Genomic DNA, 12,923 nt, shown 5'->3' with positions numbered 1-12,923 from the left:
CCAATTTTGATGTGATCAGAAATGGTCTGGCAAGTGTGAATTGGGACAAGCTGTTTTCTGGCAAAGGCATACTGGGAAAGTGGGAGGCCTTCAAAACTGAAATTCTGAGAGAACAAAGTTCATATGTGCCTGTCAGAATAAAAGGTAAACATAACAAGTGTAGCGAACCTTGGTTTTCAAGAGATATTGAGGACCTGGTTAAGACAGAAAAGGAGATGCATAGCAAGGACAGGCAAGCAGGAACAAATGAGGTGCAAGAAATGCAACAGAACACTTAAGAAATAAATCAATAAGGCTAAATAAGACTAGATAGAGGTATTTAGAATTATGAGGGTGATAGAGTTGACACATAGGCTTTTTACAATGAGAGTAGGGGAGATTCAAACAAGAGGACATAAGTTGAGAGTTAAGGGGCAAAAGTTCAGGGCTAACACAAGGGGGAACTTCTTTACTCAGAGAGTGGCAGCTGTGTAGAATAAGCTTCCAGTAGAAGTGGTAGAGGCAGGTTCAATTTTGTCATTTAAAATAAACTGGATAGGTATATGGACAGGAAAGGAATGGAGGGTTATGGACTGAGTGCAGGTAGGTGGGATAGGTGAGAGTAAGCATTTGGCACGGAATACAAGGGCCGAGATGGCCTGTTTCCGTACTGTTATGGTTATATGGTTATATGGTTATGGTTATAAAAGAAGGCATGAAGTTGTTCTAGTAGACAAGGTGAAGGAGAATCCCAAGAGATTCTACAGATATGTTAAAAGAAAAAGGATTGTAAGGGACAAAATTTGATCTCTGGAAGACCAGAATGATAATCCATGTGTGGAGCCAAAACAGATGAGGGAAATCTTAAATTAATTCTTTGCATCTGTATCAAGAGACAGATATAGATTCTATGGAAGTGAGGAAAAGTAGCGTCAACTTCATGGACCCTGTAGAGATTTCAGAGGAGGAGGTGTTTGCCATCCTGAGGCAAATCAGGATGGATAAATCCCCGGAGCCTGATAAGGTGTTCCCTCAGACCCTACAGGAAGCAAGTGCAGAAATTTCCACGGCCCTAGCAAAGTCATATGAATCATCCTTAGAGACAAGAGGGAATACCAGACGATTGTTCACCAGATTGATTCCTGGGATGGCAGGGCTTTCACATGAAGAAAGACTGGATCGACTAGGCTTATACTCTCTGGAATTTAGAAGACAGAGGGGGGATCTTATTGAAACGTATAAAATTCTAAAGGGATTGGACAAGCTAGATGCAGGAAGATTGTTTCCGATGTTGGGGAAGTCCAGAACAAGGGGGTCACAGTTTAAGGATAAAGGGGAAGCCTTTTAGGACCGAGATGAGGAAAAACTTCTTCACACAGAGAGCGGTGAATCTGTGGAATTCTCTGCCACAGGAAACAGTTGAGGCCGGTTCATTGGCTATATTTAAGAGGAAGTTAGATATGGCCCTTGTGGCTAAAGGGATCAGGGGATATGGAGAGAAAGCAGGTACAGGGTTCTGAGTTGGATGATCAGCCATGATCATGCTGATTGGCGGTGCAGGCTCGAAGGGCTGAATGGCCTACTCCTGCACCTATTTTCTATGTTTCAATGGAGAATAGCTAATGTTGTTCCACTGTTTAAGAAAGGCTCTCAACAAAATCAGGAAATCATAGGCCAGTGAGTCTGACATCAGTTGTGGGAAAGTTATTGGAAGGTGTTCTAAGGGACCGGATATATAAGTATTTGGATAGACATGGACTGATTAAGGATAGTTTACATGGCTCCATGTGTAGTAAGTCATGTCTAACCAACCTTTCAGAGTTTTTCAAGGAAGTTACCAGGAAAAGTTACAGGGAAAGGTTGAACAAGTTACAGGGAAAGTTTGAACAAGTTTGGTCTTTATTCTTTGGAGCGTAGAAGGTTGAGGGGGGACTTGATAGAGGTATTTAAAATAATGAGGGGGATAGTTCGAGTTGACATGGATAGGCTTTTTCCATTGAGAGTAGGGGAGATTCAAACAAGAGGACATGATTTGAGAGTTAGGGAGCAAAAGTTTAAGGGTAACACAAGGGGGAATTTCTTTACTCAGAGAGTGGTAGCTGTGTGGAATGAGCTTCCAGTAGAAGTGGTAGAGGCAGGTTCGGTATTGTCACTTACAAGTAAAATTGGATAGGTATATGGACAGAAAAGGAATGGAGGGTTATGGGCCGAGTGCGGGCCAGTGGGACTAGGTGAGAGTAAGCGTTGACATGGACTAGAAGGGCCGAGATGGCCTGTTTCCATGCTGTAATTGTTATATGGTTATATGAAAGTGGATGAAGACAAGGCAGTGGATGTTGTCTACATAGACTTTTGTAAGGCACTTGACAAGGTCCTGCATGGGGTGGGGGGGGGGGGTCAAGAAGGTTCAGTCACCCAGCATTCAGGATGAGGTAAGAAATTGGATTAGACATTGGCTTTGTGGGAGAAACCAGAGAGTGGTAGTTGATAGTTGCCTCTCTGACTGGAGGCCTGTGACTAGTGGCGTGCCACAGGAATCAGTGCTGGGTCCTTTGGTCATCTATATCAATGATCTGGATGATCATGTTATTAACTGGATCAGCAAATTTGCAGATGACACCTAGATTGTGGGTGAGTGGATAGTGAGGAAGGCTATCATGACTTGCAGAGGGATCTGCATCAGCTGGAAAAATGAGTTGAAAAATGGCAAATGGAAGTTAATACAGAACAGTGCGAGGTTTTGCATTTCGGTAGAACCAGTCTGGGTCGGTCTTACACAGTGAACAAAAGGGCAGTATGGACTGTGGTAGAATAAAAGGATCTGAGAATACAGGTCCCTAATTCATTGAATGTGGTGTCACAGGTAGTTAGTGTCATAAAGAAAGCTTTCGGCACATTGGTCTTCATAAATCAATGTACTGAGTACATGAGATGGGATGTAATATTCAAGTTGTATATGATGTTGGTGAGGCCTAATTTGGAGTATTATGTGCAGTTTTGGTCACCCATCTACTGGAAAGATGTAAACAAAGTTGAAAAAGTACAGAGAAAATCTACAAGGATGTTGCCAGGTTTGGAGGATCTGAGCTCTAAGGAAAGATTGAATGGGTTAGTACTGTATTCTTTAGAACACAGAAGATTGAGAGGAGATTTGATAGAGGTATACGAAATTTTGAGAGGTATAGATAGGGTAAATGCAAGGAGGCTTCAACTTAGGTTGCAAGGGACTCCAATCAGAGGTTATGGGATAAGGGTGAAAGATGAAAATTTTAAGGGGAAGGTGAGGGGAAATTTCTTCGCTTGAAGGGTCGTGAGAGTGTGGAATGAGCTGCCAACATAAATAGTTCATGCAAGCTCAATTTCAAGGTTTAAGTTTAGATAGTTACATGCATGTTAGAGATATGCAGGGCTTTGGTCCGGGTGTAGCTGATGGGAGTAGACAGTTTAAATAGTTTTAGCATGGACTAGATGGGCCAAATAGCCTGTTTCTGTGCTGTACTGTATTTCTCTATGAATCAGTATAAAGAAAAATTTTAATAATTTAAAAAACACATGGTTAATTATAAATATTTCTCAAAAATGTATCGATATGAATGCCAAAGATGTTTCATCCTGGATGTGACCTTATTGACCCTAAAAACAGAACCTTGTCAATGTGATCATGGTTTGCTTCAAGCAGGTGAAAGGTGTTGACCCGAACTATCAACTGTCCATTTCCCTCCACAGATGCTGTCTAATCTGCTAAATTCCTACAATGACTCATTTTTCACTTTCAGGTTATGGGCACTGTTAGTAAGAATACATTTGTTGCCCTTCCTTTCTTTTTCCTGAGAAAGGAACAATGATTCATATTCTTTAAAAAACACAAAATGCTGGCAGAACTCAGCAGGTAGACAGCATCTATGGGAGGAGGTAATAACGACGTTTCGGGCCGAAACCCTTCATCAGGAGTGAAGTAACATTGGATGGTCGAGGGGGGATAAGAAGTGGGGGGGGGGAGGGGGAGGGATAGAGAGCTGGGAAGTGATAGGCTGGAGGGAAATGGGCTAGGGGGAAGGTGGAGAATTATGGGAAATAAAAGAGAAAGAAAGGTAGGGCTGGGGGGAGAGATTATAGTGAGGGGGGAAAAAAGAGAGAGGAAGAGAACCAGACTAAAATAATAGATAGGAATGGGGGTAAGGGTGGGGGACAGGGGTATCAACGGAGGTCAATTAATTGGATGTTCATGCCAGCAGGTGTTCGGCGAAACAGTCTCCCAGTCTGCGGCGGGTCTCCCCAGTGTATAAATGGCCACATCAGGAGCACCGTATACACTATATCACCCCAGTTGACTCGCAGGTGAAGTGGTGCCTCACCTGAAAGGACTGTCTGGGGCCCTCACCCCATCCCCCCACCAGCCCACCAGGGATAGAGTCCCCCTGGTCCTCACCTATCATCCTACCAGCCTACAGATCCAACGCATAATCCTCCGTAACTTCCGCCACCTCCTACATGATCCCACCACCAACCACATCTTCCCCTCCCCCCACTCTCGTCTTTCCACAGGTATCGCTCCCTACGCGACTCCCTTGTCCATTCATTCCCCCCCCCATCCCTCCCCATGGACCTCCCTCCGGGCACTCATCCCTGCAAATGAAAGAAGTGCTACACCTGCCCCCGCACTTCTTCCCTCACCACTATCCCAGGCCCCAGACAGTCCTTTCAGGTGAGGCACCACTTCACCTGCGAGTCAACTGGGGTGATATACTGTATCCGGTGCTCCTGATGTGGCCATTTATACATTGGGGAGACCCGCCGCAGACTGGGAGACCGTTTCGCCGAACACCAGCGCTCGGTCCTCCAGCAGTGGCGGGATCTCCCTATGGCCACACACTTCAATTCCACAGACCACTCCCACTCCGACATGTCTGTCCATGGCCTCCTCTACCGTCAAGATGAGGCCACACGCAGGTCGATGGAGCAATACCTTATCTCCCACCAAGGTAGCTTCCTTCCTGCCGGCATGAACATCCAACTCACCGACCTTCGTTGATACCCCTGCCCCCTTACCCCCATTCCTATCTATTATTTTAGTCTGGTTCTCTCCCTCTCTCTTTTTTCCCCCTCACTATAATCTCTCCCCCCAGCCCTACCTTTCTTTCTCTTTTATTTCCCATAATTCTCCACCTTCCCCCTAGCCCATTTCCCTCCAGTCTATCACTTCCCAGCTCTCTACTTCATCCCTCCCCCCACTTCTTATACCCCTCGACCATCCAATGTTAGAAGGGTTTCGGCCCGAAAAGTCGTTATTACTCCTCCCATAAATGCTGCCTGGCCTGCTGAGTTCTGCCAGCATTTTGTGTTTTTTTATTTATTTCCAGCATCTGCAGATTCACTCGTGTTGCCTTTGAATTCATATTCTTTACCTGTCTTGTACTTGGGATAATATTCCCATGACAGAATCTGATTGACAATTCCAGGGTCTTTGACTAGCAATGAGGAAAGAAATAAAGTGCAAGAATTGGTGTAAATCTTGGATTTCTGTGATCAGCAAGTAGAATAATGTCTGTCAAATCTTCAGATTGCAAATTCAGTTGTTGATTATTGAGAATAATTAGCTCATTGTTGATAGTCCATGAACATTACCTTGTTATTAGTGTTTGCACTATTTATATTTGCAACTTTAAAAAAATTATGTAATTCACTGTACTACGACTGCAACACAACAAATTTCACAGCGTAGAGCAGAGATGATTAAATTTATTCTGATTTCTACTCAAAATATGTGAGACAATTTTGTAATAATATAAATTCAGTTTGAAGGACTTTTGAAATTCCTGTTCTCAATATCACAGTTCTCAATATTTTTTATTTGGATAAAATTTTTTAATAGAGCAAATATAATCTCCAATTTGCAAGATGGTAACAGAAAAAAATACATCCAAACTTATTAAACAAGGTGCAAAATAATTGCCCAAGGTGGCAGCCTAAATAAACGTAGTATTTGAAGGAAAAATATATGAGCTGGGAATTCCAGAATGAGGGTTTGGAAGGTAAAGACATGGCTACCAATGGTGTAGCCACAAGCATGAGAGAAAACTCTGTTGCTTGAAGGGTTGTGGCAGTCGCAGAGACTGCAGTGGCAAGTGGATTGAATAGACAGGAAATCAAGGATGAGAATTTCAATATCATAATTTTGCTTAGATAAAGTGGACAGCCAGTGCCTCTCCTTTAGGGCATCACTGCTCAATACAAGAGGACATGGCTTTAAGGTAAGGGGAGGAAAGCTTAAGAGGGATATTAGAGGAAGGATTTTTACTCAGAGAGTGGTTGGTGCGTGGAATGCACTGCCTGAGTCAGTGGTGGAGGCAGATACACTAGTGAAGTTTAACAGACTACTAGACAGGTATGTGGAGGGTTATATAGGAGGCAGGGTTTAAGGGCCGGCACAACATTGTGGGCCGAATGGCCTGTATTGTGCTGTATTGTTCTTTGTTTAACTGGACTCTCTGACAGTGATGTCTGAAAAGAGGATGCTGTCCAAGTTGCATGCCATCTTGAACAATGTAGCCCATGCACTTCATAATGTACTGGTTAGACACAGGAGTACATTCAGCCAGAGACTCATTCCACCAAGATGCAACACTGAGCATCATAGGAGGTCATTCCTGCCTATGGCCATCAAACTTTACAACCCCTCCCTCGGAGTGTCAGACACCCTGAGCCAATATGCTAGTCCTGGACTAATTTCCACTTGGCATTATTTACTTCTTATTATTTAATTATTTATGGCTTTATATTGCTATATTTCTACACTATTCTTGGTTGGTGCGACTGTAATGAAACCCAATTTCCCTCGGGATCAATAAAGTATGTCTGTCTGTCTGTCATCAGTATAGCTAGAGAGTTGATAAATGAAAAGTACAGTTCCAATTAGAATGGAGGATGCAAGGTTTGACTGGTAATCTTGAGATGTTCTTCAAAAAAAAAAGCCAAATATACTAGATTCAATTCCGTCGCTTTTACAAAGTCAACTAACTTGCATCCCCATTACATAAACTTCTGCCAATCCTATCTCATCTCATCTACTGCTGAAATTCTCGCCCATGTCATTGTCACATTTGTCTTAAGTATTCTAGAGATCACTTGATCATTCTCAATTGCCCTGCACTTTGTAAATACTGTCTTATTTAAAAGTCTTGTTTTCTAACATGCATCAACATCTGTTTGTCCATCACACTCAAATTGTATTTTGTTTACAGCACCCCAAATTAAAATACTTGCTCCTGTTTTTTTCAAATCCTTCAACGACATTACACCAACCTTGAATGCATATTCTGTTGTCTTATATCCCAGTTTCAGGAATTCCCTCATTAAACTCTCCTACTGTCTCATATTATTAGACCATTCTTCATATCTCATTCTTTGACCAAGGTTTTAGTTAATATTTTCTTTGCCTTTGAGTGTTTGTGGAACACTTACAGATGAGGAGGAATTTCTTTAGCCAGAGGATAGTGAATCTGTGGAATTAATTGCCACTGACTGCCGTGAAGGTCAAGTCATTGGTTACACTTAAAGCGGAGATTGATAGGTTCTTGCTTAGACAAGGCATCGAAGATTATGGAGAAAAGGCAGGAGAACGGGAATGAGAGGGAAAATAAATCAGTCATGATCGAATGGTGGAGTAGACTTGACTGGCGAAATGCATTAGGGTTAGGGTTAAAGTTTGCTCCTATGTCTTATGGTCTTATACCTTCACTGAAAAATGTGCAACATAAAGTGATTGCAGGAGGTATTTTTCTAACGATTAGTAGGAGCAAACATTATAGACTGTACACTGTGAAGGGCAAGGTAGTGTTGATGTGCAAGACTACACAACATGAGAGAATTGAACATTGAGGAAAATAAATGCTAATAGATTTAAACAGAAAGTACAAATTAAAAACTAAAGATGTTCAAGATATATCTTGTAAGTGACGAACAATTAGAAATTTATAGCAAAATAAATCTTAAATGAAATATGGCAATCAATAAAGAAATCCAAAGTAAAGAGATTTTATGATCATTTTCATTTTTCTTCTTGTTTTAAATAAATAGGAAATCAAGCAAAACAAGTGGCTTGGATTCCCCTTATTTATAAAACTGCTGGAAATGGAAGAGCAACTGGCCTATCTTTCCTCTCTCATTCAATTGCGATGCCTTATGCAGTACAGAGATCCCCGCACTTAAATTTTACTAATTCCTGAACGAAATCTACGGTAGCCCCAAGTTTCATTGCTGAGATGCAATATAAATTTTCCTAATATGCATTACTTAAGTAATCATCACCTTTCATCTCTCAGTATACATAATTTTTTTGTTGCTCACCTCTCTGACGGATGTTGACGGTGCGGCCTTGGAGTGAGGCAAATCTACCGCGTTGCTAAAGCCAAGCGCGTTGCCATTGGAAACGGGACGGTTTTCAACTCTGACCTCTGGCCCTTCCGCCGGGCAGGACGTGCAGAAGATGGGAGATTGGGAAGGACACTGGGGCTTTCTTCTCAGCTTTCGGGCTGTTGTGTCCGACGGTGGTCGGAGATTATGTTGCTGATCCGGTCAGAACGTGGTACGGGCTGAACGTTTACCGGCCGTGTGTGTGTGTTTCCCGTAAGAAAAGGCAGGTTGCGTTTGAACGAAACGAAGGAGCGACGGTAATGATGCTGGCCGAGCAGGCACAGACGTGGTTTCCGACCCATGTCCAAGTCACTGTCCTACAAGCCCGAGATTTGAACCCCAAAGGTAAAAGTTGCACCAATGATACATACACCATTATCCAACTGGGCAAAGAGAAATATTCGACTTCAGTGGCGGAGAAAACCTTGTCCCCGGTCTGGAGGGAGGAAGTGTCCTTTGAGTTCCCTGGTTTATTGCTGCAAGGAACGCCCGAGAAATACACCCTCCACCTGATTGTCATGCACCGTTCACTCGTCGGATTGGATAAATTCCTCGGGCAGGTGGCCATTTGCCTCAATGAACTTTTTGAAAATAAATCGAGGAGGCAAAAAGAGTAAGCTTTTCCCTTTTTTGTGTGTGTGCGAGACAGGCATGTCTTAATAGTATTTTTAGAGCACTATCTGTTTAAGATGAACATGGTGTGTATTTTGAATAATGTGTAAAATGCGTATAACATCCATTCCACCCCCACCCATTAAAAATTGGTAGCAAATTGCTAGGAGGATACCCTTACAAAAACTTATTAAACTGCATACTAGTAAGTTTTTAAGACTAGCTTTAAACTGATATTTCTTAACTGCATTGTAGAAAATACTTGGTAAAAGGACACTGGACATGTATATAGGATGGTATCGTTTGAGTAGCAACTGTGCCCATATCTTTGACACAGGTATAAACACCTATTGATTGTGGCTGTATCTTTGACATCTTTGATATTTCTTTGCCTTTTTATCTCAACAATTTATTTACTTCTATGTTGAGCTAACTTTGCAACATTTGAGTATTTTAGACATGGGTAAATGTGACCTTCATGTTAAACAATTATTTCTTCCGTTATACTTGTGAAAGGATATTGACTTGTTTAGCCTGCATCAATCTGACTAGATGTATTGAGTGGCAAATATTTGCATAGAAGTGTGCAAAAATGGAGAGAAAAATAAGTTTGATACAGATCTGAGTCCAGGCCTGATGCTACACCAGAGTATTTTGAATCTGACGTTACTAGAATGGAGATTCTTACTCTTATTGAATTCTGAAGTTTTTTATATTGTCTTTTGGAAAAAAAAACAGTAGCCTGAGAGTAACTTCATCCCAATCCTGATGAAGGGTCTCAGCCCGAAACGTTGACCGTTTACACTTTTCCATAGATGCTGCCTGGCCTTCTGAATTCCTCCAGCATTTTGCATGAGAGGTTACTCTTATTTTAGTGTTGTCTTTAATTCTAAGCCATGCCAGTAACAAATGTAACTAGAACAAGTTTTGTTTCTTGTCAGAAGAAAAGGAATTAGGATCTAATTCCCACGGTTAGCTTTGGTCACCTTTTTTTCATAAAATAAGAGGACTTGAATCCCTTCTACATCATTTCTGAGACTTAAAGCTGAACTTTTGCGAGTTTGTTTCTTATAGAAGTTGGAAATAGTGCTGTGTTTAAGCCACAGAACAACTCTTAAACTTTTTGATCCTGCAAGATTTATCCAAGAATACAAAACTCATGATCAAAAAGTGCCTGATGAGCTTGATGAATGTGTTTGAACGAAGGGATATTGAGGTGTGTATCAAAAGAGAGCAAAGTCACTGTCGATTCAATCCTCCAGGATCATATGATCACCTCTTCACCTTTGTTCTCATTTATTTTGAAAACCCCACTCAAATGTTCAGAGAAACTGGAGCACTTTCAGCATTGGTAATTGCAATAAATATCAATAAATTAGTGACAATAGTAATGTAAACCATATCTTTTATATGATTTCACCATACATAAAACCTAGCTTAACAAAGTAAAATTAACAAAGCATTATAATTGATGGGAAAAAACTGAACATAAGAAGATGTGCATGGCTTTTGTCAAAAATTGCAAAGGTTGATTTATTTCAGTGGAATTATTGCACTCTTAATGCAAGAATTTATAATAATTTGGTTAGCTGGAGCATTGTTTTCTAAAACAAAAACGGAAATTACTGAAAGCACTTAATGAATCAGGCCATCGTCTATGTGCCCATCATGAAAATGCCATTCCAAGAAAGAAAGGCATTTCCTTTACTACCTTAGAAGTTTGTGAAGATTCAGCATGACATCTAAAAATTTGACATAGAAACATAGAAAATAGGTGCAGGAGTGGGCCATTTGGCCCTTCGAGCCTGCACCGCCATTCAGTATGATCATGGTTGATCATCCAACTCAGAACCCTGTACCTGCTTTCTCTCCATACCCCCTGATCCCTTTAGCCACAAGGGCCATATCTAAGTCCCTCTTAAATATAGCCAATGAACTGGCCTCAACTGTTTCCTGTGGCAGAGAATTCCACAGATTCAACACTCTCTGTGTGAACAAGTTTTTTCTCATCTCAGTCCTAAAAGGCTTCCCCTTTATCCTTAAACTGTGACCCTTCGTTCTGGACTTCCCCAACATCAGAAACAATCTTCCTGCATCTAGCCTGTCCAATCCCTTTAGAATTTTATACGTTTCAATAAGATCCCCCCTCAATCTTCTAAATTACAGTGAGTATAAGCCTAGTCGATCCAGTCTTTCTTCATGTGAAAGTCCTGCCATCCAGGAATAAATCTGGTGAACCTTCTTTGTACTTCCTCTATGGCAAGAATTTCTTTCCTCAGATTAGGGGACCAAAACTGCACACAATATTCTAGGTGCGGTGTCACCAAGGCCTTGTACAACTGCAGTAGGACCTCCCTGCTCCTGTACTCAAATCCTTTTGCTATGAATGCCAACATACTATTTGCCTTTTTCACCGCCTGCTGTACCTGCGTGCCCACCTTCAATGACTGGTGTACAATGACACCCGGGTCTCGTTGTACCTCCCCTTTTCCTAATTGGCGACCATTCAGATAATAATCTGTTTTCCTGTTCTTGCAACCAAAGTGGATAACCTCACATTTATCCACATTAAATTGCATCTGCCATGAATTTGCCCACTCACCAAACCTATCCAAGTCACCCTGCATCCTCTTAGCATCCTCCTCACAGCTAACACCGCTGCCCAGCTTCGTGTCATCCGCAAACTTGGAGATGCTGCATTTAATTCCCTTGTCTAAATCATTAATATATATTGTAAACAACTGGGGTCCCAGCATTGAGCATTGCGGTACCCCACTGGTCACTGCCTGCCATTCTGAAAAGGTCTCGTTTACTCACACTCTTTGCTTCCTGTCTGCCAACTAATTCTCTATCCACATCAATACCATACCCCCAGTACCGTGTGCTTTAAGTTTGCACACTATTCTCCCGTGTGGGACCCTGTCAAAAGCCTTTTGAAACTCTTAATATACCACGTCCACTGGCTCTCCCCTATGCACTCTACTAGTTATATCTTCAAAAAGTTCTATAAGATTTGTCAAACATGATTTTCCTTTCACAAATTCATGCTGACTTTGTCTGATGATTTCACCTCTTTCCGAATGTGCTGTTGTCACGTCTTTGATAACCGACTCTAGCATTTTCCCCTCACCAGTCCATAATTCCCCGGTTTTTCTCTCCCTCCTTTTTTAAAAAGTGGGGTTACATTAGCCACCCTCCAATCCTCGGGAACTAATCCAGAATCTAACGAGTTTTGAAAAATTATCACTAATGCATCCACTATTTCTTGGGCTACTTCCTTAATCACTCTGGGATGCAGACCATCTGGCCCTGGGGACTTAACTGCCTTTAATCCCTTCAATTTACCTAACATCACTTCCCTACTAACATGTATTTCCTTCAATTCCTCCATCTCACTAGACCCTTGGTCCCCTACTATTTCTGGAAGATTATTTATGTCCTCCTTAGTGAAGACAGAACCAAGTAGTTATTCAATTGGTCTGCCATGTCCTTGTTCCCTATGATCAATTCACCTGTTTCTGACTGTAAGGGACCTACATTTGTTTTGACCAATCTTTTTCTTTTCATATATCTATAGAAGCTTTTACAGTCAGTTTTTATGTTCCCTGCCAGCTTTCTCTCATAATCTTTTTTCCCTTTCCTAATTAAGCCCTTTGTCCTCCTCTGCTGGACTCTGAATTTCTCCCAGTCCTCAGGTGTGCCACTTTTTCTGGCTAATTTATATGTTTCTTCTTTGGACTTGATACTATCCCTAATTTCCCTTGTCAGCCACGGGTGCACTACCTTCCCAGGTTTATTCTTTTGCCAAACTGGGATGAACAATTGTTGTAGTTCATCCATGCAATCTTTAAATGCTTGCCATTGCATATCCACCGTCAACCCTTTAAATATCATTTGCCAGTCTATCTTAACTAATTCAT

General features: G+C 41.6%; 2 protein-coding genes across 2 annotated transcripts in view; one reads left to right on the top strand and one right to left on the bottom strand.

Moving 5' to 3' along the window:
• The window catches only part of LOC132379690 (uncharacterized), a 168,094-nt gene extending 159,755 nt beyond the window's left edge, over positions 1 to 8,339 (bottom strand). Inside the window, exon 1 of the mRNA XM_059947949.1 lies at positions 8,326 to 8,339. The gene's annotated coding sequence lies outside the window, so the exon portion shown is untranslated. The remainder of the gene's footprint in view (positions 1 to 8,325) is intronic.
• Positions 8,340 to 12,923, top strand: part of LOC132379689 (rab11 family-interacting protein 2) — a 136,148-nt gene continuing 131,564 nt past the window's right edge. Inside the window, exon 1 of the mRNA XM_059947947.1 lies at positions 8,340 to 9,004. Coding sequence (XP_059803930.1) covers positions 8,652 to 9,004 — 353 coding nt within the window. The 5' untranslated portion in view covers positions 8,340 to 8,651. The remainder of the gene's footprint in view (positions 9,005 to 12,923) is intronic.

Source organism: Hypanus sabinus, chromosome 22, assembly GCF_030144855.1.
Source record: "Hypanus sabinus isolate sHypSab1 chromosome 22, sHypSab1.hap1, whole genome shotgun sequence".
Taxonomy (NCBI): Eukaryota; Metazoa; Chordata; class Chondrichthyes; order Myliobatiformes; family Dasyatidae; genus Hypanus; species Hypanus sabinus.
The sequence above is the reverse complement of the archived record's forward strand: the minus strand, read 5'-3'. Positions and strand labels throughout refer to the sequence as shown.